The following is a 27,245-nucleotide window of genomic DNA, read 5'->3' as shown; positions in this document are numbered from 1 at the left end:
TCTGTGGATTGCCCCCAGGTGCTTTTTGTAAACATATACAAATGTTTGAGGGCACCTGTGTGGCTCAGTCAGTTAAGCATCCAATTCTTGGTTTTGACTCAGGTCATGGTCTCATGGTCCCTGGGTTCGAGCCCCGCATCGGGCTCCACGCTGACAGCATGGAACCTGTTTGGGATCCTTTCTCTCCCCCTGTCTCTTCCCTTCCCCCACACTTGTGCTCTCTCTCTCACCCTCCCTCCTTCAAAAGTAAATACACTTAAATAAATAAGTTTTTATATTATAGATCATCTATATAATATTTATTACTGGCAAAAAATTATAGACTGATCCAGTATATATTTACACTTTAAATCTAAGCCACCTAACGTTATTCGTTGACATTAAGTTTACCAGTCCCTCATATCCTTTGACTTTTATTGAATAAAGAACATACTAACTTTTGGTCCAGTACTTAAATTATTGTGCTCAATTTTTCACACATAAATCCCATATGTTAATACATGGTAAACTGTTCCCATACAGTTTTGATTTTTTACAGTTACATCTTTGAACAGGTTTTACTTAATGACCTCCAGTCCCTGGTTTACTATATTGTAATTACTTAGAAGGACTGACAGATTAATCATTGTATGCTATAAATTGTAGATTGTATACAACATAGTTTAAATTTATCAGAATGTTTTCTTTAGAGACCAAAATGTCTTTCTTCATCAAAAGATACCAAGACAGCTTATCTTATTAAACTGTCTCTGGGCACCTTGGTGGCTCAGTCAGTTAAGGGTCTGACTCTTGATTTTGGCTCAGGTCATGATCTCATGGTTATGAGATTGAGCCCTGCGCCAGGCTCTTGCTGAGTGTGGAGCCTGCTTGAGATTCTCTTCTTCGCCCCTTTCTGTCCCTCCACTGTGTGCTCTTTCTCAAAAATAAATAAATAAAAATGTCTCTATGTTTGCATTATTTGTAGCGGATTTATAGTTTGAAACAAACCCACTCTCGTATTTCAATTATTTTACCAGAAGTACTTATGTTCTAAGACTGAATTAGCTGCTGAAAATGAATACATTTTTATGGGCTGCAGTTCATGAAGAAAGGACAATACAAATCCCTGATTTTTAAGTTAGAAAATACAGAGAACTGGGAAAATTTTTTAAGCAGCAGAAATGGGCTACACAAGATGAATAACAACAAATACAATTTTTTTTATAAAGATGAGCAATTTGGGGACACCTAGTTGGCTCAGAAGAGTATGCGACTCTTGATCTTAGAGTCATGAGTTTAAGCCCCACGTTGGGTGTAGACCCTACTAAATTTTTTTTAACTTTTTTAAAAAAATCTAAATAAATAAAACAGATTAGCAGTTTGGGGGCACATGGTGGCTCAGTTTTGTAAACAAGCATCTAGCTTCAATTGGATCATGATCTTACAGTTCTTGGGTTCAAGCCCCACATTGGGCTCTCTGCTGTCAGTGCAGAGCCTGCTTTAGATCCCCTGTCTCCCTCTCTCTGTGCCCCTCCTCCATGTGTGCACTCTCTCTCTCAAAAATAAATAAACCTTTAAAAAAAAAAGTTTTATTTCTTCCCTGAAATCTTGTTTAAAAAACAAAAATTGGCACCTGGGTGGCTCAGTCGGTTAAGCGTCCAACTTTAGCTCAGGTCATGATTTCACAATTTGTGAGTCCAAGCCCCACGTCGGGCTCTGTGCTGTCGGGGCAGAGCCTGGAGCCTGCTTTGGATCCTCTCTACCTCTCTCTCTCTGCCCCTCCTCCACTTGTGCTCTCTTTCTGTCTCTCAAAAATAAATTTTAAAAATTAAAAAATAAAAAAACACTGTTTTATAAAGTGATGTGAACTTGGCTTTTTCCCAGATATCTGTCTATATGGTTGAAGATTTCTTTTGAGATCTATTCACATGGTGTCCTTCCTACCTGTTGCCTTTCTCAGTTTGTGTTTGCTTTTCATCTCCCCTTCAGATGAGATACTGAGTAACAGTAACTAATGTTCAGAACTAATGTTCAGGTAGCAGATAACTGAATATACTCTGATATTTAATTATTGTGTAATATTTGTGCATTTCTCCACATAATTATATAAAGATTTAACATGTATCTAAAACGTGTATTTCTGAATAATTTAAAGTTTGTGATTGCCTAATTTTCTTGTATAAATGTTATTTTCTCAAAAATGCAGTGTGAACTGTAGCCTGAAGAAGTATTCTGTATTTTTGCCTTTCCTTCCTCTTTCCTTTTCTTTCTTTCTTTTATTATTTTTTTAAATCGAGGTACAGTTGACACACAATGTTACATGAGTTCCAGGCGTACAACATCGTGATTGGACAAGTTTACATGTTCTGCTGTGCTCACCGTGGGTGTCGCTACCATTCATCCCCATGCGATGTCATTCCAGTTCCATTGACTGTATTCCCTATGCTGTGCCTTTTATCCCATGACTTATTCATAACTGGAAATCTGTATCTCCCGCTCCCTTTCACCCATTTTGTCCATCCCCCTCCGCCCTCCCCTCTGGCAACCATCAGTTCTCTGTATTTGTGAATCTGTTTCTTTTTTCATTTAGTCTTGGTTTTGAGCTATTTTTTCTTAAGTACACACTCATTCTTTGGTACATACTTTTCCGTGTTTCAGAAAGTATGTGTCAGCTGTAGAAATGGAAACATCTGTAACAGGTATATTACAACTTTTGGATTTTATCATTATTTAGCTACGGCTCCTTCTATCCACATCTGGGATGCAATGAACAAGCAGACTTTATCTATACTGAGATGCTACCATTCGAAGGGAGTGTGTTCAGTCAGCTTCAGTGCTACCGGCAAACTCTTGCTGTCTGTGGGGCTGGACCCAGAACATACGATTACCATTTGGAGATGGCAGGAAGGTAGGGTTCTTTTTTCTTGGTGATTTTTAAAACTAAGAATACCAGGGTGATATGAACTCTGTTTCATATTTGCTTTAACTTAGTGATTGAAATCGTTCTTCATTTCAGCCCTGCAACACACACAGTACACAGCTGGTATCACTCACTGTATGTTGCACTTTAAAAACTCAGTGAAAGAAGCTCACAAAATAGAAACATATGCAAGTTACTAATACTATACGTAATTCACTGCTCTTTCAGTAAGAAACTGTATGTAAGTCTCCTTGTTAATTCTTATTTGCTTGGTCATGGAGGGTGTTAAGAACGGAAATGAAATACCAAGTGATAATGAAAGATGAACAGGATCATATTGCTTACCATACTTTAGATAAAACTTTCCAGTTACGTGGCTGCTCCAAAAAGTGAAGTTCACAGAGCTACATAGGAGAAAGTAAGATGTGATTTCTAAAATCTAGAATGGCCCTTCAATGAGAATAAAGCTCCCATTAATACACATGTCACTTGAGAAAGTATGTAAAAAGGACCTTCTCCGCCAGTAATCGTCTGTCATCTGGCGGCTAGGTAGCGATGCAGAGGACACGCGCAAGTATTTATTTTTTGAACGATATATTTTGAGTAGCTGTTCGATCTGGCAAAAGCTATCTTAGTTCCTCTGCTAACTTAGGTAATTTGTTGTCTCTTCTTATCAGGTGCCAAAATTGCCAGCAGAGCCGGTCACAACCGACGCATTTTTGTGGCAGAATTCCGACCAGATTCAGATTCCCAGTTTGTCTCTGTGGGAGTCAAACACGTGAAGTTCTGGACACTGGCAGGAAGGGCTCTTCTTAGCAAAAAAGGGCTCGTGAGCACCCTGGAGGATGCCCGGATGCAGACCATGCTTGCTGTGGCGTTTGGTGCAGTATGTCTCTTAAACCGCGTGTGCTTGTGGAACTCAGTCACGGCAGTTGGACTGCTTTGAATTTTCTTGCTTCAGATAGATAAGCCACATTCGTGTTGTCATATGGCACCGTGACCCACTAACCATTCCATATGTCCCAGTCCTGCGTATATTCCACCTTTCAAAATCTGGTACTTTCAGAAATCAGGGAGTAGGAAAGAAAATTAATGAGGGAGAAGGATTATAATGAAACATTTCAGTCCTTGGGCCACTGCCAGCCATTCTCAAAAGCCTTCGTTAATTTTGTAATTGTCACCCTAAGTCCCCTAAAATGTCTATCCTTCTAGTAGTTCCTCATAATCCTAAAAATTTGTCAGAATGAAGAAAGATGAATCAAGAAATGTAATTTTTCTAGTGTTTAAGGTGGTACCTGAGTTTAGGATTTCTTTTGCTCTCTATCAACTTAACTCACTGTTTATCACATAGTTGGAAGTGCTCTGGGCCAGTGCAGCTCTTTCAGAGTAGGAAGGAGAGCAAGATTCCCAGTCTTCACAGAGGGTGTTCCAGAGCCGTCCCCGCCCCCACATCCCATTGGGTTTGTGGTTTACAATCCACATCTCTAATACCCTGAGCCCTGGCCACACTTTTTAAATCCTTTGGTACATCAAAAACCTTGGTGAATTTTCTGTACTAAAGTGTTTATGGGGCTGGGAATGTAACGCACGAAGAAAATTATACTTTTAGAACCTTTAAGCACATGATTTTAACAAAAAGATCATTGAAAATGTTGGTCATACCATGTCAAACTTCCGTTAAACATTTTGGGGATTCATAATATAAGATGGGTAGGGTAGTTCCTTTCCAGAAGAAAAACCCACCCCTTCAAATGCTTCTGGCATTTAATTTGCCTGTGTTGACTTAACTTGTTTCATGTATAAAATTCCTTATGTACCCAGTTGCCTATTCCCAATAGAAAATAAACTTGAAGACTAAAATATTAGTCCTGATTGACTTCCGGTTAAAGCAGCAGTGAAATCAGAATGTTTTGTTACATAGCAAGATGGACTGATGTTCAGTTTAGGCCTGTTTGAACACCCTCCATGCCTAGGGTTACAAAAAAAAAAAAAGCAAGGGAAGTAAAATCTTGGTTTCTACGCCTAGAGCATTTACATTCTTATTGAAGATAAGGCATGAATTAATGATGCTCCTAGATGACAAGTATAATTATTGTTATCCAAATAGGTACAGAGAATATGCATGACTGCATATTCAAAGTAACATTAAATTGTCGTAGGCAGGGGCGCCTAGAGCATGCGACTCTCGATCTCTAGGTTGTGAGATTACTTTAAAAAAATTGTAGGGAAATTAAACATAGAAACTATGTTCTTGTCAGAAAGATTAAAGAAAATGTTTTGTTGTAACTCAAAATCTTACTTTCCTATTAGTTCTTTCCATATCGTTTTTGTTGAAAGATCTTGGACCAGTTGCTCTGAAAGTGAAACTAAAATGGATGAAAATAGCACATGATGCAGAATTTAATTTCTCCAGTTTCCGCATAAATGAACTCTATCAGGATTGCATTCTCAAAGTGATCTAAAGCACTATTACTTTGGGCACCTTATCAAATTTATGTTGTATTGCAGAAATGCACTGATTTTTGCCGTTTTGATTTTGAGAAATCATGGCAAATGTTAATTTCATATATAACCTCATGAATTAGTGAAATTTAAACTCATACAACATTGCTATAAGTTGTGTACGTAGTTTTACTTTCTGTGGCAAAATACTTTATCAAAACTAGTGAAATGTTATTTTCACTTCCTGTTCCTACTCTTTTTTTTTCACTCTCAGTTACTGATGACCTCAAGTTATTTCTCAGGCAGCTGGAGGGAAGCAGCCTAAAGGGACGATGTAAACCAGAATTCTAAAATTTTGCATTGGAGGGAAACTTGGTGCCTGAACTCCCTCGTTTTACACATGAAAAAGCTGATAATCCTAGAGATTAAAAAAACTCACTGAAGGTTATTCCAGCAAATAAGCAACAGAATAGACTAAAAGGCCCTGACAAAACTAAACCTCAAGTTCAGACATGAACCCGTTTGCCGGGTCCATGGTTTCTCCCACTGTATCATGTTCTTTGTATCTGAGAATGTGAGGTAGGCCACACTTATGGTAGAGAATTGCGTCTGTTTCAACTCTATTTGAACTTTTGATGAGTTTGTCTCCCCCTTCCCCGCTCCTTTTCAGAATAACTTGACGTTTACAGGTACCATCAGTGGAGATGTCTGTGTGTGGAAAGATCACATACTGTGTAGGACCGTGGCCAGAGCTCACAACGGGCCTGTGTTTGCCATGTTCACCACACTGCGAGACGGACTTATTGTGACCGGAGGCAAGGAAAGGCCGTGAGTCCTGTTCCCACAACCTAACCACACGTTCATGCACTGGGGGCTGCCTGCAGTTTGCAGTGAATTATTCTAGTTATTTCTAGACTACACGGATCATCCTCTCTGACCTTCTTCCTCATGTGCTTCACCTTTATTGCCTTTTATGTGCCTTCCTGTTGACTATTAATTTCTTAAGTCACTTCTGACTTATTTCACAGTGTAGAGACACCTTAACCCCAACAGTTGGGGCGATAGCTTATTTCTCTGAGGTATGGTTTAGGTGGTTATCGTGTAGGCAGAGAACTGATTTCCCTCATGTCTGTATGCCTGGATAAGTATTTGCTGGGGAAGAAGTGACCCATGGGAGAATCTTTGCCCTCAAACCCAGGACGTATCTTGACTGCCTGCTCTCTCCTTTTTGGCCCAAACAGACACTGAGGGGTAAGGTGCATACAGCTGGCGGCCTCAGAAAGGTGTGAGGACACTAGAAACAAACTGCCTTGTTTGCTTTTGCTTGAGGCAATCTCGTTACATAAAATTGTGTAACGAAAGACGTTTTTCTGAGTGATTTGAAAACCTCCCAGAAGAAGCCAGATACTAATGGATTTTCTGCCAACATACTCCTATGCTTGTTAAAATGTAGTGTTTGCGGGGCCAGGAAGCACGCACATGTCCATCCAGGATGAGGGAACCCACCTAATCAAACACCAGTGCAGCGGCTTTTGTGTTTCACAAAAACGAACCCTGTATTGTGGTCCTGGGCGTGCTTTTCTCCTAAGACAAGCAATTCATCTAACAGAAAATAAAGGAATACATTTTTCAGTTCTCCCAAGAGAAAAACCATAAATGGGCTATGTTTTCTCTTTTCTGTCTTACCCTGACGCTGCTGTTTCCCACACGCCTTCTGTTCAGCACGCCTCTGCCCATTAGTAGCCTGCTGGATGGTTTCAGTGGGTATTTTAACAATGATACGAAGGAAAGCGCACCCCTTTTGGCCATTAAAGATCTCTTCTCTAGCATAGCACCTGTAATCCTGTTATCTAGCCTTACGTTTCCATTGTCATTTTAACATTAAACATCATTCTGCACATTTCCTTAATCAAGAGGATACATTATATGGGGGCGGGGGGATGTGGAGAACTAAGGAAGATTACATTCATGTCAGAAAAATGAATTTTCATCAGGTAAAATTTGCTTCAACTGAATGGCTGAAATACAGTGTATCTTAAAGTTGCCACAGAAAGTTTAGAGACTACAAAAAGTGAATATCGGGCCCCCCCCCTTTTTTTTTTTTTACTGTTCTGCTTGTATAATTTAGTATTTGTTTGTAATAAAAGTGATTTGTAATAGCTCATAAAAATGCTTATTTGGCTTGGGTTGCTCTTAGGTCAAGAGAAGGAGGAGCGGTCAAGCTGTGGGATCAGGAACTGAGGCGGTGCCGAGCCTTCAGGCTGGACACGGGACAAGCCACGGACTGTGTCCGCTCCGTGTGCAGGGGCAAAGTAAGATGTTCCGAGAGCCGTTCCGGTGCAGCCAAAAGTAGAGAACGGTTATTCTTGCAGTTCCCTTGCCCTCTGCAACTTGACGAGTGACACTTGCAGAGGAGTCTGCTTGCTGGCTACGCTCTGCCTTTTCCCGGCCGCCCCCGCAGCCCCGCGGGCAGCGCCGGTGTGCCTTCTGCCTCCCGGCCACGCTTAAGATGAGAAGCTACTCCCCGGTCTCAACACAGTATTTAAACCTCCATGTTTTCTTGAATCTACTAATTCAACCGTGGTGGGCAGAAGTGAAATTTCTTGGCAGTTGAATCAATTTTGATTACAGCAAAATTTTGTTAAATTTTATTTTTAAATGTACATTTCTTTTTTTTAATTAAAACATTTTTTTCATGTTTATTTTTGAGTGGGAGAGAGACAGCACGAGCATGGGAGGGGCAGAGAGGGAGACAGAATCCAAAGCAGGCTCCAGGCCTTGAGCTGTCAGCACAGAGCCCAAAGTGGGGCCCGAACCCACGAACTGTGAGATCATGACCCGAGCCGAAGTCTGATACTTAACCGACTGAGCCACCTAGGTGCCCCAATGCTCATTATTTTTGAGAGAGAGAGAGAGAGCGCAAGAATGGGGAGGGCAGAGAGAGAGGGAGACAGAGGATCCAAAGTGGGCTCCACACTGACAGCACAGAGTCCGAGGTGAAGCTTGAACTCATGAAATATATCATGACCTGAGCCAAAGGCAGACACTCAACTGACTGAGCCCCCCAGGCACCTTAATTTTATAAGTACTCAACCCCCCGCCATGCATGGGGCTCAAACTCAAAACCCCCAACATCAAGAGTCATATGCTCTACCCAGCCACCCTTTTTTTAAAAAAATATTCACTCCTATAAAAAATTTGGACCATGCATGCACTGGCAATAAGTGTATTTATAAATTATATACATGTATTATCTTCAGTCCATGTATTAATTAGGCTTTTATTTATACTTCTTTTTTGTTTTTTGAAGTTTAGTTTGGAGAGCAAGCGAGACATGAACAGGGGAGGGGCAGAGAGAGAGGGAGACACAGAATCGAAGCAGGCTCCAGCTGTCAGCAGAGAGCCCGACACGGGTCTCAGACTCACGAGCAAGGAGATCATGACCTGAGTCGAAGTCAGACGCTCAACTGACCGAGCCACCCAGACACTGCTATTTATACTTTTTAACTAAAATGTAATACTTTCTTCCTGTATTCCAGCGCACTTGCACCTCTTTGGAGATCGTCAGATTAAAATATAGTCAAAGTCAGGGCTCTGTCTTAGAGAATAGTTCTGTTTTTTGGCAGACTCGGGGCTCTTGCAGATGCGCCTCTAGTCAAAGAAAAACCTCATGAGCTAATGATGGGCTTGCTACTATGTTAGTTCAAAGCAAAAAGTTCTCTGAAAGGTCAGTAGGGTCCTTAAGTTATTAAAAGACATTGCTGTAATTACGATAAATATATCAATCCCCTTGTGTTTCAGGGCAAGATCCTAGTTGGGACAAGGAGTGCGGAGATCATCGAAGTTGGAGAGAAAAATGCAGCCTGCAATATTTTAGTTAATGGTCATGTGGATGGGCCCATATGGGGACTAGTGACACATCCCTCCAGGGATTTTTTCCTTTCTGCCGCAGAAGATGGGACAGTGAGACTCTGGGATATTGCTGATAAAGTAGGTACAAACAGTTTTTGGCTTTTTTTCTTTTAAGTTACAATTTCTAAGGAGAGTGTAAGTCCCAAATTGCTAGCACAATTTGAGAAGAACTATTTGAGAATTATGTTGAAAAGGAACTTGTTTACTTTGTAAGTACTTAGTGTAGTTTTCTCTGGCTCTTTTGGTTCTTATGCAGAAGATGTTAAACAAAGTGAACTTGGGACATGCTGCTCGGACCGTGTGTTATAGCCCTGAAGGGGATATGGTGGCTATCGGAATGAAAAATGGAGAATTTATTATTTTACTGGTGAGCTCCCTAAAGATATGGGGAAAGAAGAGAGATAGACGATGTTCAATCCATGATATCAGGTTAGTCAACAAATGGAATAGAACTTCTAGTATATGTATTCTTAAATGACCCGGGTTGCATTTGAAAACAGGTCCTCATTAGTGCCTATAGCATTTTATCACATCATCACTTGTATGCTGAAATATGGCTGTTTGTGTGCTTCTTGCCGAATTATTAATCTAGTGGCATCAACCACAGTGCCTTATAAGAGCACGTACTCAGGGAACGCTTGACGATGAAGCGTCACACTGGACAGGTCCAGCAAGTTCATCCTGCCAAGAATGATCTTCTGCTGTACCGAAGAGAGCCATCTGTCCTGTAGACGTCAGCCTGGAAACTAAAGCTGCAACCCCAACTCTCAACTGCGTAGTTACTCGTTTAATTAACACCCATCAAACATCTATGCCCCAGAGTCTGAATTAATTAAACTTTAAACTTTTCTTGAACCTTTATATTCCAGTGCTTAAACTTATGTGGACAGTGGCTACCACTTACCAAGTGCCTCTGTGTGATCAAGACGGATTACTGAATCTGCTTGCACCCTTCACCGTAAAACCCTTTTACAAATGAAACCGTCCTCAGGACTTCACTATATAAACTTCTTATAGGTCCCCTATTCCCCTCAAGAACCTGCGTTGTCCCAGATCATTTCCCATGATCACTAGGCATATACTTGTGTCTTCAAGTAACTTCTTCCAAGCTTCAAATAGTGTTCCTTCACCAGATAACCTGAGGGGACTTAAGCAGGTCTGTGTCCTTTGCTGTTAAGATACCATGATTCCAGATGAAAGAAACCTATCTTGGTGAATTTGGCGAACTATGTAACTTAGCAATTATGTAATTGTTAGTGGCTTTTTCAAAACCTACACTTTTAAGGGAATTGGCACTTGAAATAACATGTAAATTTTGTTCCACATAACACAAATAGAATCTCCATACACACAATCAGTTGTGTCCACCAGGTAAATCTGCTTGAGGCCAGATCACACACATACTTGTTTTTGAGGTAGAATGGAAGTTACTGGTCTTAAATATTTATGATTTCATGTGTGCTGATGTATCTTTCACATATTTTATTACCTCTCCAGATTTAGTCCGGATTCCCGGTTTCTGGCAGTGGGTTCTAGTGAGAACTCGGTGGACTTTTATGACCTAACATTGGGCCCCACCCTTAACAGAATCAGTTACTGCAGAGACATTCCCAGCTTTGTCATTCAAATGGACTTCTCTGCAGATAGCAGATATCTCCAGGTACAGTACCTGTGTCCTACATCCAGTTCACAGTAGCTGTTTTTACATTGTTAAGTGGATGCATTTATAACTCCTGAGTTTCAGAGGGGCACCTAGCTGGCTCAGTCAGCAGAGCATGGGATTCTTGATCTCAGGGCCGTGAATTCGAGCCCCACATTGGGTGAGAGCTTCCTGAAAAAAACTCCCGAGTTCCAGAGCTTCTGAACTCTTGCCTTTGTTTACTCTTCACTGTTTCTGCATTCTTTAATATCCTGTTCTTCTCAGATCTTTTCTCCGTCTTCTTCTGACAGATTTTTGTAGTCATCATTAATGTTCTTAATGTTGGAAATGTAAATGAAATAGCACGCTTTGCTAGTATACTCTAGCCTTCTGATGTGTCTCTTGCATTAATGGAATTCTTGTCCCATTTTAATACGCTGAAAGGTCTCCACTGGTTGCTATAAACGACATGTCTATGAAGTGCCTTCGGGAAAACCTGTTCTGGATCAGGCCACCATGGACAGAATTACTTGGGCCACATGGACTAGGTAAACTGGAAAATCCTGCTTCTGAACAGTTAGAGCCATTCCACTAGGAAACAGTGGTCAAGTTCTAAGTTTGTTACTGTTTCTCGAGTTCTTCCTAAGAGAAGAATGATACGCTCATGCTGGGACTCCTTGTGACTGGACATATTCTCATGCTTTATCAAGGTTAAAAACCTTTGAAGATACCCTGATATTTTCCTTAACATATTAGGTTTAGTAACCAGCAATAAAAACACATACTGGGTACTGTTAAGCAATCCTATCATTTCTCTACCTAAAGGAATGCAATCTTGCAGCTGTTAGAAATGAAATTCTACAAATTTGCTGTGTAACAGATAACCATGAGTATCCATCTTTTTAAATTCCTGTAGCATAAGCATCTTTATTAATTTTAAAGAACATAATTAAGTAGAAATTAATTACCAAAAGCCTTTTTCAGTGTAGTACATCCGTGTTTGCTATCGTACATTTTCTTTATTCCTTCCCTCTAGTATTCTAGGAGATGAAGTTCTGGGAATCTGGTCCAGACATGCTGAGAAAGCCAATGTCAACTGTGCCTGCGTATCTCATTCAGGAATCAGCCTTGTAACAGGAGATGACTTTGGGATGGTTAAGTTATTTGACTTCCCATGTCCTGAAAAATTTGTAAGTTTGTGTTTGGTTTTGTTTTTGATGTAGTTTTCTAGTTTAGACATCTGATCGTTAGTACTTCTTCCATAATTTAATAGCTATACATGTTAGTCTCCTGGTTTAGAAACACTTAATTTTCGTTCCTAAGGTTTTTTCAAAACAAAAAATAAAAGCTTTTAGAAATTATCTCCCCGTGCCCAAGTAACACCATCTTTGCAAACTATCCTAATAGAGCTGTGATTATTAGACTTTTATTAAACCTTTAATCTATTTCCAAGTTTCAAATTCTCTTCCTCAAAGGAAAATTTTCAGAGTGCCTGGAGACATCTGACTGCTCAAAACGCCTGGTCCGTTAAGGTGCAGATCCATTACTAACTCTGAAAAAGCAATGTTTATTTATTTTGAGAAAGTACTCAAGCAGGGGAGGGGCAGAGAGAGAGAGGGAGAGATTGAGAACCCCAAGCAGGCTCCACACTGTTAGGACAGAGCCCGATAGGGTGCTCAGTCTCATGAACTGTGAGATCATGACCTGAGTCGTAATCACGAGCTGGACGCTTAACTGACTGAGCCACCCAGGTGCTTGTAAAAAAGCATCTAATAACGCTGCATGTGGTCTGAAGAGCCTACTCTCTCCGCAGCTCGTGATGGAGACGGGGTTCCGGACAGGAACCTTTGATTTTCACGTGCCTCACACATCCTAAGCTTTCTTTTTCGTTGTTTTTTCAGGCAAAGCACAAAAGGTTCTTGGGTCATTCACCTCACGTGACCAATATTCGATTTACCAGTGGTGATCGGCATGTCGTTAGTGCAGGAGGTGATGACTGCAGGTTGGTAACTTTCCTAGCCAGAGAAGAACAGACTATCTTTAGTTTTATGAAGAGATCTAATATCACTATATAACTGGGTAGCTGGTTCTGTGGAGTCACGTACTACGAAAATACAAAATAAAATGAATTAATGAGACTTTTTATACATGTCATGATTTGAAAGCTCATTAAAAAACTGAAAATCTAGAAATATAATGAACTCACTGCATTTTTTTTATTGCAGTTTATTTGTCTGGAAATGTGTACATATGCCTCACTAAAAGATACGGATGCTGAGAAGACTGTATAAACTAACAGCCTTGAGAGAGCAGAATTACAGACGAGGAAAAAAAAAAAAAGGCAAACAGAACCAAACCCTGCATGGGCAAGTGGTGCTAATTTAGGATTGTAACAGGGATAATGCCCAGAGTCATCAAAGTAGAAGACAGATAAGTTCAAGATACTTGCTGTGTGCACTGGGAGAACTGTCCATAATCCACACACTGCCAGACGGTTACATTTCAAGGAAGGATGGAAAAAACACTTGGTGAAAGCCAGCCCCGTTTGGGGGGAGGGTGCAGACTTGGCAGACCTGCTGGGGAGGTTGACAGGACCGCGCTTCTCAAAAAACAACAACAAAGCAAGACCTTAAAAACCCAACTTGCATAGTTTTCATCTTTTTAAGCAAACAGTTTTTCTTTAGAATTTCTAGTTTATTTTTAAGGTTCATTATTTAATGACTTATTTTTTTCCTCGTGTTTACATAAGGAAAGAAAACACACCATCACCCTAAAGGATCACAGCTTTCAAAAGGTGAACAATTATTTTCCCTAAGGACACACACACAAGCTTTACCGGAGAAGATAATGCTACTTAAGCATCAATAAACCTCTTTTTATAAAGGACACTTTTCTCCTGACAGTTTTAAATTCAGGAACAAATCCAAAGTTAGTAGTATATGAGCACTACATTTTCATGGTTGAGTTGTCGATCCTTTAATGTTCACAAGTCCTCTCTCTAGCTGAAAAACTAGAACATGATTATAGCTTCATCAATGAGAAAGTAGTATGCTGAACAGTCCTTTCCAGTGGTGTACAGGTTAAAGGTTTAGAGAGCAGTAGTAGTGAACCGGGAGAGCATACTGAATATTTAAAGACGTAGTCTAGTAGAAACACCTGTTTAACATGTACACTGAAATGTTCAAGGTCACATTTACAAAGTTAAACAATTCAGTAGCTCTTGGAAGTTTTTATAGCTTTTGTTTCTATTTAAAAAATTTACTAATTAGCTGTATGCCACCCCATAGGCTGACTTCCAGAAGGAATGAATACAGGTCCACTTGTAACACTTGTCTATTAAAATTCCTTTTTGGTGGATTAGGGCTGAACTGTTAGATCTTTATCCCTATTCACTTCAATGCTGCCAAAGATCAGTACTTGCCGTTCAGGAATTTGCTGTTTAGCCTGTCTGTAGTTTCCTGAAGATTGGAGATTATGTAGATTGCTATTTAAAAATATATTTTTCTAAGTGTGAAAAAGTTTAAAATGCTCAACTGGTCATATGAATTTTTATTTTAATGTGTTAATTATCTTTGTAGCATAATAGACCCCTTCAGGTTCTGGAAATCTCAGTTTGGCCTGAGCTCGATTTTGTATGCCCAACACCTTGGAAATACTAAAAACAGAAATAGCTGAATCATATCACAGAAAGCCTAACCGGTGATTGAACATGGTCAGTTTTAAAGCTCTGAATTGTAGCTGTTGTCTGAAGGACTGATTAAGGCATGATTAAGCTCGAAACATAAGCTCATAGTCACATCAATGGATTCTCCTAAATTGAGCCAAATTTTAGAATATGCTAATATTAAATTTCTATCCATGTATATTATAAAGGGGCTCGATAAATTAATTTCCCTGAACCACCCTCTCCCTTCCCGTTTTTGAGCCTGTTGCACTTTCAAACTTTCCTTCTGAGCCAGGTTTGCTAGCTTTTGGCTAAAGAGAAATCCCATTTCACGGTACAGGTAGAAACTCTAGTAATAACCGTAACAAAGTATAAGGCATAGAGCACAAAAATGCTTCCACTGCGTTTTTGTTCCAGCGGCCAGCCTACTAAGCCAGCCTTAATCCCTGCTGTCAGCTTCAGGACTCAAACTGTGGATTTTAAGTAGTTACCCCACAACCACCTTGTTTGTACCAGCCATCAGCTAAGGGAAGGTGAGTAACCGTGGTAGGTTATGAAGATTCTGCCCTGTGTTATTTTTTTAACCCAGAGATTTACTTTTATGTGCAGTATTTGACTAAGCTCCCGAATTTGTAACTTGAGAGTCCTGGCACGTTTGGTCCTGTTTCTGTGTATAAACGCACGCCAAAGCACACCGTGCAGGCTCGTGCCACTCGCTGCACACCACCGGCCACAGGTGTTCCTTTCCTTCTGGTGGTTCACGTTAGACCAAGTTATCCAACAGATGTAGAGTCAACCTCAGCTTGCCCGTAAACCAGAGCAGCTGAAGGTAACAAACTCTTAAATATGTTCCCAGGCAGTGTTTATTAAATGGCAAAAAAACAAAAAAACCCTGCTTTTAGCACGTCACTGACTTGTGAGATGGTTGAACCAAATCACTTAGGCCGTTTCCCGTTTATGTTCTTTGTAGTGAAATTAGGAAAATGCAACTATATGCCATTTATAAATGATGTTACTAAAAGTCTTAAAATTTCTAGAGATACAACTTAAATTTCTTCTGCAAAGACATAAAGCTCAATCTTAAGTAGCACTGGAATGAACAAATGCCTTAAATTCAGAGGAGTCAACTCTTTAGACTGAAGCAGAATGGTCATTTCACCCCAGCCTAACTACGTGAGGGCTCTGTCTTTCCCTACCAATCAGCACAGCGAAGTGCAACTTACAAATGGTTTAATAATTGGTTCTTTCTTCTACCCATGGAAAAGCAATGGCCTCAAAACAGACTGCTGGTTTCATGCTCTTAAACATGGACTTTTTACACATGCTGTTTTATTATCCCTTGGGTATGTAACTAATGAACTTTTAAGTTAGTTTAATTTGGTCCTGAGAATGTTTGGGTCTTTATCTCTTTTGCATTAGTTCACTCTGTTCCAACCAACTTTTTAGCTTTATTTTTTTTTTTTTAAAACTGCTGTACATCAAGTCTTTAAAATCAGTGATCCGTTATTTAATTCTAAAGCATCTGACACTTCTTGCCTTAACTATTTTAAAAACCACACACAGAAAACTGGGTGTTGATTCAATAGTCCAAAAGTTTAGTCCTACTTTGCAGTTTAGCCATCTGATTTCTGTAATTAGTCATTGAAAATACACTATTTAAATCTAACTTTTACATTGAAAAAATTTTCTGTGGATTTCTGAAAATGTTATTTTTCAGAATATGAAAATACATGTATAATCTTGTGAGTTTAAAGTCTGTTTTCTGATACCTTCTGTATATAGAACTGTAAAAAAAAAATTTGTATAATTTTGTGATAAAATGCATTCCCAAAATATTTATTTAAAAAGTGTTAACAGTAAAGCAATTGAAGGAACTGTTCCTGTTGTTTTGCACTTGCCATCGCAGCTGGCTTTCCTGGACACTGGTAAGGGACCAGCTATTTGGGAACCATTCACCAAAGCATCACTCAAGCCCAAAAGCCATGCTTTTCAAACTAAATTCGCTTGAAATTAAAAAGGATTGAGTGACTTTTTTCAGCTGCCTCCACACTTCTGGCCACTCCTGTTTTCACAGTGGATAACCCTTGGGAAAAGTGAGTGCAATCCAACTTCAGAGTTAGAATGCTCCTCTTACTAAACATGTATCAGCACCGACAATATCACCACACTGTAAATGCTGAGACTGAAATTGCAGTGTACAAACAAGCCTCAAAGGTTTTAATGGAATTTAGCTTTTCCTTTAAACTGTCTTTTCACAGTCAAAACAAACAAAAAACACCCAATGTTAAAACCACTTAATAAACTTACAAACTAGAAAAATTAGACACTTCAGATAGGCAATAAACTTCATATTATGAAAGCAATATATATTCCAAGTTTCAAAGGTTTGACAAGTTCTGCAGAGTATCTTTCATCAGTAGATGGAAACTTTCAAACTCCACAATCTTCTCCCAAGTAGCACTGTCATTCACTGAATAAACAAAAAATTTTTAATTAATGCCTTATATCCATATATACATATACACACACACCTAGTTACTAAAATGATTTTCACACAATGAACATCTGTTCGACAGATTTACAATGTAAGTACCAGATTGTTTTACAAAAAAATTCAATTGTATAAGGTAATGACATGTATTTAATTTCACAGGCCACACTAAAACTCTGTGAAATAATGCTAACAAAACGGATGTGAGATTTGTAAGCAGTATATATTCAGAAGGCAAATCTCAGCTGGAGATTACCTAAGTGAATAAGCAACCACTGGTAAAACAATTTCCAAAAGACCCTGTGTAATGAAACAGAGAAAAAAATCAAAGTGATCAATTCTCCCAAATCTGTAGATTTCTAATCTTTACCTGGTTTGAGGTCGAATCCATTTCAAGGCATGTCGTGGCGGTACAGTGATGGTGGGATGATAAAATGTGCAGTCAGGTCTGGTACACTGAGTGTTAAATCTGCAGTGCTAAATACAGAGTTTCAACATTTTTTAGAGAGACATATAGTCTAATATTTTAATACGGAAACCTTGAAAAATGAACCTCCCTCCCCCAAGACACAAAATCCTAGTCAAAGAGTAAGTTATCCAGCATATGATAAAAACTTCTAATCACCCTGCACATCTGACCCAACATCCCTTACAGTATCCATCCTTCACCGGACACCCTCATTTATGGCCCAAATGCAGTTGGGGGAAGTGAAAGTCTTTCATAATGGCCTTCAGGGTTCAATTTCAGAGAGATCATTTCACCCTGAGCAACTAAACAGGTGGAGATACATCTATCTTCAGCACACAGAGTGAAAACCGTCAGGACAAGTTTGGATGGTATTAAGTGGCACCACCAATTTCATCATTGCAGTTTCTGACACGAGTGGGAGAAAAACACACCCATAGGCTTCGGGGCAGAGAAGAATGGAAACTAAGCAAAGGGGAGCTTCACTCTGAGAGCTCACAATACTGACATTAGTTTCAGACCACTTGTCCTAAGGAGCCAAACAGTGGCTCACCCGACAGCCAAGAAAGAATTTAAATCATGACCTTAACAAAAATGAGGATCCAGGGAGTGTGGGTGGGGGGACCATGGATACCCAAGACATTCAATTTGCTAGTGATCTTGCAGGTCTCAGAATTAAGAGTTATCACTGAATCATTTTTGGGAAAATGAAAATTCTTACTTTTGGATGATAGAAGGGACATTCCATTTTCTTACAAGCAGGGAAATAACGACACAGCTGACTACTAGAAGGTGGTGCTGGTGTTGTAACTGCTGACAAAGATAAGAACAAAGACTGATCAAATTTGGCAAAATAATCTGTCATGCAGTCTACTGATGTTTTTATGGCAACAGTTATAAAATTAAAATGAGGTGGGGCTGGGGCGCCTGGGTGGCTCAGTGGGTTAAGCGTCCGACTTCGGCTCGGATCATGACCTCACCGTTCCTGAGTTTGAGCCCTGTGTCGGGCTCTGGGCTGACGGCTCAGAGCCTGGAGCCTGCTTCGGATTCTGTGTCTCATTCTCTCTCTGCCCCTCCCCCACTTGTGCTCTGTCTCTCAAAAATAAATGTAAAAAAAAAAAAAAAAAATTGAGGTGGGGCTCAGATGGTTTAGCGTTGTCCAACTCTTGACTTGAGCTCAGATCATGATCTCATCGTTCATGGGATCGAGCCCCCTGGCAGGATCTACACCGACAGCAGAGCCTGCTTGGGATTCTCTCTCTCCCTCTTTCTCAAAAGTGATTTATATATCCATTAGAGAAAATACTTCAGAATGCTACTGGACAGACACACTTGCTCTTTAAAGACTGGTTAAGTGATTCTGGCACAATAATTCCTAAAAATAAACTCATATAAAATCACAAATGTCATCTTCCACCTAAATGTAGTAGTGCACAGGGTCACATACCTGGTTTTAGAGGCAGTACTGGAATTCTTCTACTCATATGAGTGAAGGGACAATCTGGTTTAGTACATTTTGCATCATATTTACAATTTGGATGAACAAACAAACACTTCTCAGCAAATTTACAATTGGGGAAGGCTCTATAAAACAAAAACAATCACATTTACTTTTCTCAACGCATGATCAGTTTTTTTGTAGAGAGGCTCCTTATACCCCATCACTACTTGTTTTGAGAAACACAGAATAGAAAAAAAGGGAAACTCAATTTTTTGAAGTAAACTCTACACCCAACATGCGGCTTGAACTCACAACCCCGAGATCAACAGTCCCACTGCTCTTCCAACTGAGCCTGCCAGGCTCCCTGGGAAACTCAACTTTTAAGTGAGCGCAGATTTCAAAACAGAACATAGAAGTTTATCCGAAAGCCGAGGGTAATAACAGATTTTCAACTCAAGCAAGCCACCACCATGAAAGACAAAACAGTTTCTTATGGTAAGAATTCACACCACATACTCTGTCAGATCCATGTCTACAATCTTTTATGAATAAAAATATACTGGGCACAATATATGTGCAAGGCATTGCTACACAAAACAGACTCCTTCTCTGGTCTCCCTCTATGGACATCCATATCATTCTCACATCAAAATTTCCTTAAAGAAGTTAAAACACGGAAGAGCATCTGGGTGGCTCAGTTGAGCATCCAATGCTTGATTTCGGTGCAGGTCATGATCCCAGGGTTGTGGGATTGAGCCCTGTGTTGGGCTCGGTGATAAATGTGGAGCCTGCTTAGGATTCTCTCTCTTCCTCTGCCCCTCTCCCCCACTTGCAGTGTCTCTCTAAAATAAATTAAAATTAAAGTTAAAAAAAAATTACATGGAGAGATTCCACCTCTAGGGCCAAAAAAAAAATTTTCTGTTTTAATCTAAAAGCCACCTCTCAAAGCTCATGACACTGAATCAGCCAACTTCTAAGGAAAAATTATACCCAAGTCCAAAATGTTTTATCATTGCCTGTGACTATTTTTTTCTCCAATGTCTTAATAGCGGTGTATGTACACAATGCGTACAAACCAGGGCACTTACATACCTATCTCTTTAACGTGCAGAAGACTTCTCCCCCATCTCTCTACCCTGCCAAACACACACACATGTATGCTATTCTGGGAGGGCAATGGTTAAGTGTTACTGCAGTTAGTTACAAAGGTCAAACTTGTCCACAGGAAAGAAAAAAACCAGAATAAGCTCTAAGATCTAGAATTAACCCTGAAAATCAGCCATCAGCTTGCTGCTACTCACTTGCAAGGTGAAACAGGATGATGGTAAGCACACTCATCCCCATTTTTACAGGCAGGCCAGTACTTGCAACGCTCCAGAAGTTTTTCTGGTTTCTGGGCCACACTCAGTTCACTCATCTCAGCTAGAACCGGGAAAAGAATTAAAAGTATCTCATTAATTATGATCAATTTAGTATATAGCACCTTTAGTACATTTCCCTCAAAACCCAGGCTCAAACTCTTACATTCCTCTAGGTGCAGAGTCAGAAAAGAAACGAGTCCAATAATCTGGTTAACACAGATGACAGCCTGCTATATAAGGTCACCGGGAAGTAGGCTGAAGTTCTCACCACGAAGAGCAAAGTACTCAGGGGTGCTAAGTACCCCCAAACCCCAATTCCCAGTATTATTTCAGAGCCAAATTAAATGGGAAAGAGAGGGAAGAACGTCAAGTAGGGAGCCAATCAAATGAAAACTGGAAACACAAAGTGATAGAGAATGTGAACAAATTCTCACATTCAGACAAGACCAGGTGTAGTTCAAACACGGAAATCTTCCCACTCACCGAGGTATATACGCAGTTAGTTCTAAGTCCAGTTAATAAGAAACTCACATCAACGTGAGGAGAAGTTTTTGGCCTAAAATGGGTCACAAATGCCATTACCCACGGGGGCCTCGCAGACCACTGACAGTGAGCCTGGCTGGGTGTGAGATGCATGGTGGCAGAAAGCCTTGGTGTGAAGGAAACAAAGGTGGGGAAAAGCAGCCTGGAGAGCAAGTGCTTGTGCCATCCACGGGGCTCCCTGCCATCCCTTGCGAGGTCATGTCCAATGACCATGTCAATCACTAGGGTGTGGGAAAGTGAGCCCCGTGTTGCCAGATTATCTCCTGATTCAGAAAACCAAAAACCTTTTTATGTGACATAAATTTTAAATGCTGGCAACTAACACACATTTAAAACACAGAATAGCCAAATAAAATTATACCTAAAGGCCGTAATAACCTGCCAACTCCCAGCCCAACACACCCTAGCTTTAAAAAAAAAAAAAAAAAAAGCCTCAAAGCCTCACGGATGGATGTTACATGTTATGGTTCACATTCTCATTTATGAAAGCAAACACCACTTCAACCACATTGCTCTAGTCCTCTTGTCCGAGGTCAGGCAGTTCAAATGTGGCTCTGTAACTTAGCTGAGCCAGACACTTGCGGCAAGTCTTACCTAGTACAACTTCAGTTCCCTCATTTATGCAAAAAGAATATAATGTCATCCTTAGAGTTTTAGATTGAATGAAACAAAAATGCCAAAGAGGCAACCAGTCAAACCCGAACAGCGCAGCAGCTAGTATCCTATGATACTAGAATTTAATGACCCAGTGACCCAATCTCAGTCTTCATTACAGGAGAACAAGGCACACAAAACCAGTCCTGGAGCCCAGAGAAGGACCGTCAAAGAGCTACTGTAAAACTATGCCTAATATATAGTTTCCCATGCTACTTTAGAGGTGGTAAAAGCCACCAGTATATAAAGGTATCCTTAGTCTGGGGGCACCTGGGTGGCTCAGTTGGCTGAGTGTCGGACACGGGCTCAGGTCATGATCTCACGGTTTGTGAGTTCGAGGCCCACAACAGGTTTGCTGTCGTCAGCGCAGAGCCTGCTTCAGATCTTCAGTTCCCCCTTCTCTCTGTCCCTCCCTGTTCATACTCTCAAAAATAAAGAAAACATTAAAAACAAGAAAGGTATCCTTAGTCTCAAATAAAATCTCGTATGGCTGGAAAGAGCAGTTTTCTCCAATTTCAAGTGTTTCTAGCCTCCTGTCTGCAGAGAATGCGTCTTACCCTCCTCCTGAAAAAACATACTTTACACTATGGTATATACGTGAGAACCCAGGCCAAATGAAGTCAATTTGGCCCAGGTCAATTGAAGAATACCCAAGAGCAGAGTGGCTGGAAAATGCAGTAGATACTCACGGGCCATATTAAAGAAGTTAAATACTTTACAAGGAAACGTGATCTAATGGAAACGTTAAGTCACATATACAGAGGTCACGACTCTGGTTTTCCCCAACACTTACTTCATGATCCGTTAAAACTTTTCCTGTTTAAGATTAGACAAATTCACTTTTTATTGCAAGCCATAAAATCCGTGCTGCCATTTAATGGCTAGGGGCAGAGGGGGACTGCGGTTGACAGCATCCTTGAAACACTGGACAAAAGCCAGCAAAAGAAATCACAAAAGTTTCAAACTCCCTGCTTAGAGTGGGGAGAGCAAGAAAGACCAGAGCCTCTCTTCGAGGCCTCACTTCAGTTCTAACTACTACAAAGATTCATCCTTGAGCAGCAGTGAAACACTTGAGTCCCAGATCAAAGCAGCGGTAAAGGAGGCTCACCGCTCATCACAGCTGTCTCCATAATGGCCATGGCACTTGTGAAACCTAGGCAAGAAGTTTGACTAACATGTTATTTAGAGCGTCACTGCTATGACATACACATCAGTAAAGCTTCATGTGGACATCTACATTTAAACAAAATTAGACCCTAACGTACATAAGCTACCAATTTTTCTCTCATTTTAGACAAAATACACAAGGTCAAGAAATCTGTACTGCGGGACTACGGTAGTTCTTAACCACCTTGGTACCATTAAAAATTTTTTCTTTCTTTTGATAGGGTCAGACTTTCAACTCCCTCCACTAATCAAAGCCATGACATTACATTATTGACTCGGCAGAAAAAGCATTCTCTTCAACAGTAGTTACGTCCTCCCTCACTCATCATCTCCCCCTAAAGGCTATTATATTTTTATCGACTGAAAAAGAGATTTAATACATCTTCATGTCTCTGCCAAGAAAAGGATTAACTTGGAAGAATATCAAAACCCATTACTGTTTTTACTTTGATGCTATTCATTTTACGTTTCAGTAATTGTCTCCCCTACCAATGAAGGTGTTTCTACAAATTTCAGAAGACAGGAGGAACACGACTACCATTCTCTGTCACCCATGACAGCGTTCGGCAGTGCATGCACTCGCCACTGGATCCAGCGAGACAAGAACAGTGAGTGATAGAGGTTCATCTGCCTGAAAGCGTACTGTTACCAGCACTGTTCGTTTCACTTCTAAATACTATGCTTTGATATTAACTTAAACATAAGGTTTTTGCTAAACCTCCAGGAAGTATCTTGACAGAGTAGGTGAGCAACTCCTTTCAAGGGAATTTCATTGAGGTAAAAAATAGCATCAACATCCTAATTCATTTTTCTGTCAAGTTAACTACAGGAGAGACTACTGCTGTTACAAAGGGAAAGTAACAGGTACAGTTTCTACAGGGAAAAAAAAGCGCACCGGGTAGAAAGAGGGATGGTTCACCCTTTCGCAAGCACAGCTGAGAGAGACTCTGCCTCTCACGGCCAAGCTCCACTGTGGCCCTGGTGTAATAGCCCACTACCAGACACACACACAGGACAGTCTCAAATTGAACTAGTATTTTGTCTGAGAGAAGAGACTAGGCCACTACTGGATTACAAATAAAAGCAAGGCCTCCAACCAATATGCGTTCAAGGTAGAGAGACAAGCCCCAGATTTCCTTCACAATGCCAGCACCCTGGAAAGGGAAAATCTGAGCTCTCAACACACCATTTGCAAAGCTACCATTTGGGTCATCAAGCTGCCTGCTCATCAACTGCAACTGCTGTGGGTGGAGGAGACCTCTGAGTCCCTTGCTCGTGGCTGCAGTTTGGTTTACAGGTTTCATTCCTTCAAAGCACATGTCCTCCTCTTGATCTGACATGTATCCTGGGGGGCTGGGGACACCATCCAGCGTCACTATAAACTTGGGACTTGCAGGTTTATCTGGTTGTACAAGATCTCTGCCAGACAGATAGAAAATACCAGAGAATTAGGGAAACAAACACAAAACGCTGAGCCTCCTACAGTGCTCTTCAGCAGAACTATCGCTCCCTTACTTGTTGGTTTCTTCAGTTAAAAACGAAACAAAAACAAAAAACAAAAACGACGTGGTAGGACTTCCAGGTACAGCCCTGATGAATTCCGCTAACACACAATGGCTACGGCCAATCGCGGCGGCATCATCCAGGCTGCACTAAGGACAATCTCCCCTCCGCCCTAAACATCGTCCTTTTGATCTTCATAAGGTCTCATGGAAATAAGCTGAAAAATCAGCATCTGTGTTCAGAACACAATGGCCAGCAGTTCTGTATTTACGCTAATTTTACTATCTATAGGTTTGTTCCTTTATCGAACAGTCCATTTTCTAAGGGAAGAATCATCCCAACCCGATCTGCTAACTTTCTGTGCAAAGATTTCCTGGTTTTGATCACCTGGCTTTTAAATTTCATTTCCTGGATGTGCATAAAGAAAAGAATCTCATTTACGGGGCTAAATCGTCGACTGACTTATCTGCAAGTTAATGGGCTTCTGAACAAGAAAGATGAACCGGAATCCCTGAAAACTGAATTTGGGTTACCATGCCCGGCCTAACTTCTGACTCAATGAAAGCACTCTACACTGGGGGCTAGGATGGGGAGAAGGGAGCTGGAAACTAATGGTCAACCTGCACTATCTAATCAACACAAAAAAGCTACACAAGAAAAAGAAACCATCTACCGTGTCTGCATAAGGTGTCCTGAAAGTACCCGAAGGGTATCTGCAGTCTTCATCCCCGACTCCTGGTTTGGTGCCACTACTATTTCCTCAGACAGCTTTGGCTTCTTCAGAATAAATGATCTTGTGTCTGCATGGACCATGGATTCCATGTCATAGTAATCTGAGCCAAAAAAATTGGCCATAAATGTTTACTTTTGAATATACCTTGCATTCCCAACATCACACAAGTGAGAAGAATGTCAATCTTTTATATATTTGTAATTATTTTAAAGGAAAATCACAACGGTTCTACCCCAGAATAGTGCTGCAATTCTGTGCCAAACATTTTTTTAAGGAAGTATTCCTCTCCTCATAACAACACATTACCTGGGACTTTGAATGAATACATCCTGCCTACAGGACAGAAAGGTTCTTATACGAGGCATCTAATGGGATATGAATATAAACTTACTCTAAGCACAATATTTTCTAAAAATACATAGAAGAATCCTCACGTTCCCTAGAATTATGACACAAAGACTACTTAAAAGTCTAGAATCTGTTTTGTTCATTTTGCATAGTACCACTTACAGAGAACACATCCTGATGAAAAGAATTCACCTGGCATAATTTCTGCCTGGTTGTACAGAGAAGACTATATTGAAAAGGAATTTTAAGATGAAGGGGCACTTAAAAAAAAATACAGCACAGAAAACACTGACCGGCAACGCTAATAACCAGAGTTCACATCATCTACAATATGCTTATTAAGCCTGACTACTTTATAAAATACGCTACAAGCACAGAGATGGTTGATCTATCAATATGCCATCAAGTGACGAAAGTTAATGAGCTGCACTTAAGGTTAACAGGCAAATAACAGAGAACAAAATCCACACCATTCAACCAAACACTGTGCTAAGTACACAAAGAAGATAGAAAAACAGATGTACATAAAATTTCAGAATAGCATATCCTAAAAGCTGATCCAAAAGGAGTGGGAATAAAGCGTTGGGAGAATACAACCAACCTATTCCAGCTGGGGAATCAAGACAAAACCTACAGATGACGGACATTTGAAGCAGATAATAAAGGAACGAGCGGGAATAACCCGGGGGGAGAGACTTGGACAATAAACAGAACATGTCCGGCAGAGGAAACCACATGAAAAAAGGCAGAGGCTTTCATAAGACACAAGGAATCTAAGACCCGCTGAGAAATGTGGTGTGGCCGGAAGGGGTGTGTGTACCGGGCTGAGCGGCAGGGAAGGCAGAGGCCTGAAGGATCTTGTATGTGTCAATGAGTTTGGATTCTGATCTAGAAGTCATAAAGAATCATGAGAGGTTTCTAGGTAGGGAAGTGACATGATCAAACTAGTTTTCAGAAAAACAGGTAGTACTAAGAATGGACTGGAGTCCTAGATCTCAGCTACCAGGTTGTTGCGCCCAGAAGAGATGGTGAGGCTCTGAATGAATGAAAAGATTCTCACCCTTTGTCCTATTTGAACCCATAAAAGAGGGAGAGGAGACCCTTTCCACACCATCAGCACCGGCCCTTCACAGAAGCTGCACCCGCAACTCCCATGCTGGGAACCAAGCAGAGCCGTCCTCCCTGCAAGGGTGGTGGAGGGTGGAGAGAGATGCAGATTGGAGGTGAGTGAAGGAGAAACCGGACCCAAGAGAACAAGGACAGGACAAAGAGCATACTGAAAGGGGAGCGAAGATAAATGTCAATTTCAGATTTATTTAGTTTGAAGTCTTTGTGGGGCCCTCAGTTTCGAAGTTGAAATAAGAGGAGAGAGAAGGGAAACAGCATCCAAACTAAAGGTGAACTAAGCGTTTCATTAACAAAGTGTCACAGTCAGTGCCGCCATCCCCACTGCACCCTCACAGGGAGTGGAAGGAGCGGATTTCCCTCCCTCCCATGTCACAGAGACCAGCATGCCCTCTGCTGCTCTTCAATGGCACGAGAGGTGCCCAGCTGGCAAAGGCAGAGTACAGAACTCAGTCCAAGGCTGCTGCCTGCTTCTCACCACCCTGCACTTGGCAAAGTAGCTCTAACAGTTTGCATCTTGGAAGAAGAGAGAAGAGATGAAGATAATGCTCAGGGCAGGACACAGGAAAAAGTTAACATTTTAAGGGGCGGGACAGGAGGAGAGGAGATGAGAACGGAGAATGAAATGGAATCAGTAGAAGAACAGAGATGGTGAAGTCCTGGAAGCCAAATGATCAAAGACCAAAGGAAACACTGGAGATGACATGTCACATAGGACAGGGTTTAGAAAAGTGGGCACTGAAAACTGAGCTTTCCGTCCTACAAGCGTCACCAACCTCCTCTGCAAGGTTAACATTACCACCTGGGTCAAGCAGACAGACACGAGTTAGGGACATCTTCTGTGAAGACCATAGGCT

The 27,245-nt window shown here is 40.8% G+C and overlaps 2 protein-coding genes across 15 annotated transcripts in view; one reads left to right on the top strand and one right to left on the bottom strand.

The window, feature by feature from the left end:
• The window catches only part of EML5 (EMAP like 5), a 176,187-nt gene extending 162,409 nt beyond the window's left edge, over positions 1-13,778 (top strand). For 2 of the 10 annotated variants that reach the window (XM_027066369.2, XM_027066368.2), the window contains 11 exons: positions 2,714-2,887; positions 3,577-3,785; positions 6,012-6,169; positions 7,539-7,653; positions 9,143-9,331; positions 9,510-9,682; positions 10,751-10,913; positions 11,337-11,440; positions 11,929-12,082; positions 12,794-12,894; positions 13,118-13,778. In XM_027066369.2, the coding sequence (XP_026922170.1) occupies positions 2,714-2,887; positions 3,577-3,785; positions 6,012-6,169; positions 7,539-7,653; positions 9,143-9,331; positions 9,510-9,682; positions 10,751-10,913; positions 11,337-11,440; positions 11,929-12,082; positions 12,794-12,894; positions 13,118-13,154 (1,577 nt within the window). In that variant the 3' untranslated portion in view covers positions 13,155-13,778. The other 8 variants (XM_053224803.1, XM_053224802.1, XM_053224804.1 and 5 more) reach the window with 6 other exon arrangements.
• A 2,966-nt stretch (positions 13,779-16,744) lies between these two features.
• The window catches only part of ZC3H14 (zinc finger CCCH-type containing 14), a 46,756-nt gene continuing 36,255 nt past the window's right edge, over positions 16,745-27,245 (bottom strand). For 2 of the 5 annotated variants that reach the window (XM_027066379.2, XM_015088362.3), the window contains 5 exons: positions 20,256-20,376; positions 18,961-19,097; positions 18,235-18,323; positions 17,418-17,524; positions 16,745-17,026 (listed from right to left, as the gene is read on the bottom strand). In XM_027066379.2, coding sequence (XP_026922180.1) covers positions 17,020-17,026; positions 17,418-17,524; positions 18,235-18,323; positions 18,961-19,097; positions 20,256-20,376 — 461 coding nt within the window. In that variant the 3' untranslated portion in view covers positions 16,745-17,019. Of the gene's footprint in view, positions 17,027-17,417; positions 17,525-18,234; positions 18,327-18,960; positions 19,098-20,255; positions 20,377-23,865; positions 24,099-24,855; positions 25,016-27,245 lie in introns of all 5 variants that reach the window. The other 3 variants (XM_027066377.2, XM_027066376.2, XM_027066378.2) reach the window with 3 other exon arrangements.

Source organism: Acinonyx jubatus, chromosome B3 (genome assembly GCF_027475565.1).
Source record: "Acinonyx jubatus isolate Ajub_Pintada_27869175 chromosome B3, VMU_Ajub_asm_v1.0, whole genome shotgun sequence".
Taxonomy (NCBI): Eukaryota; Metazoa; Chordata; class Mammalia; order Carnivora; family Felidae; genus Acinonyx; species Acinonyx jubatus.
Note: the sequence above shows the minus strand (reverse complement) of the source record. Positions and strands in the feature narration are given on the sequence as shown.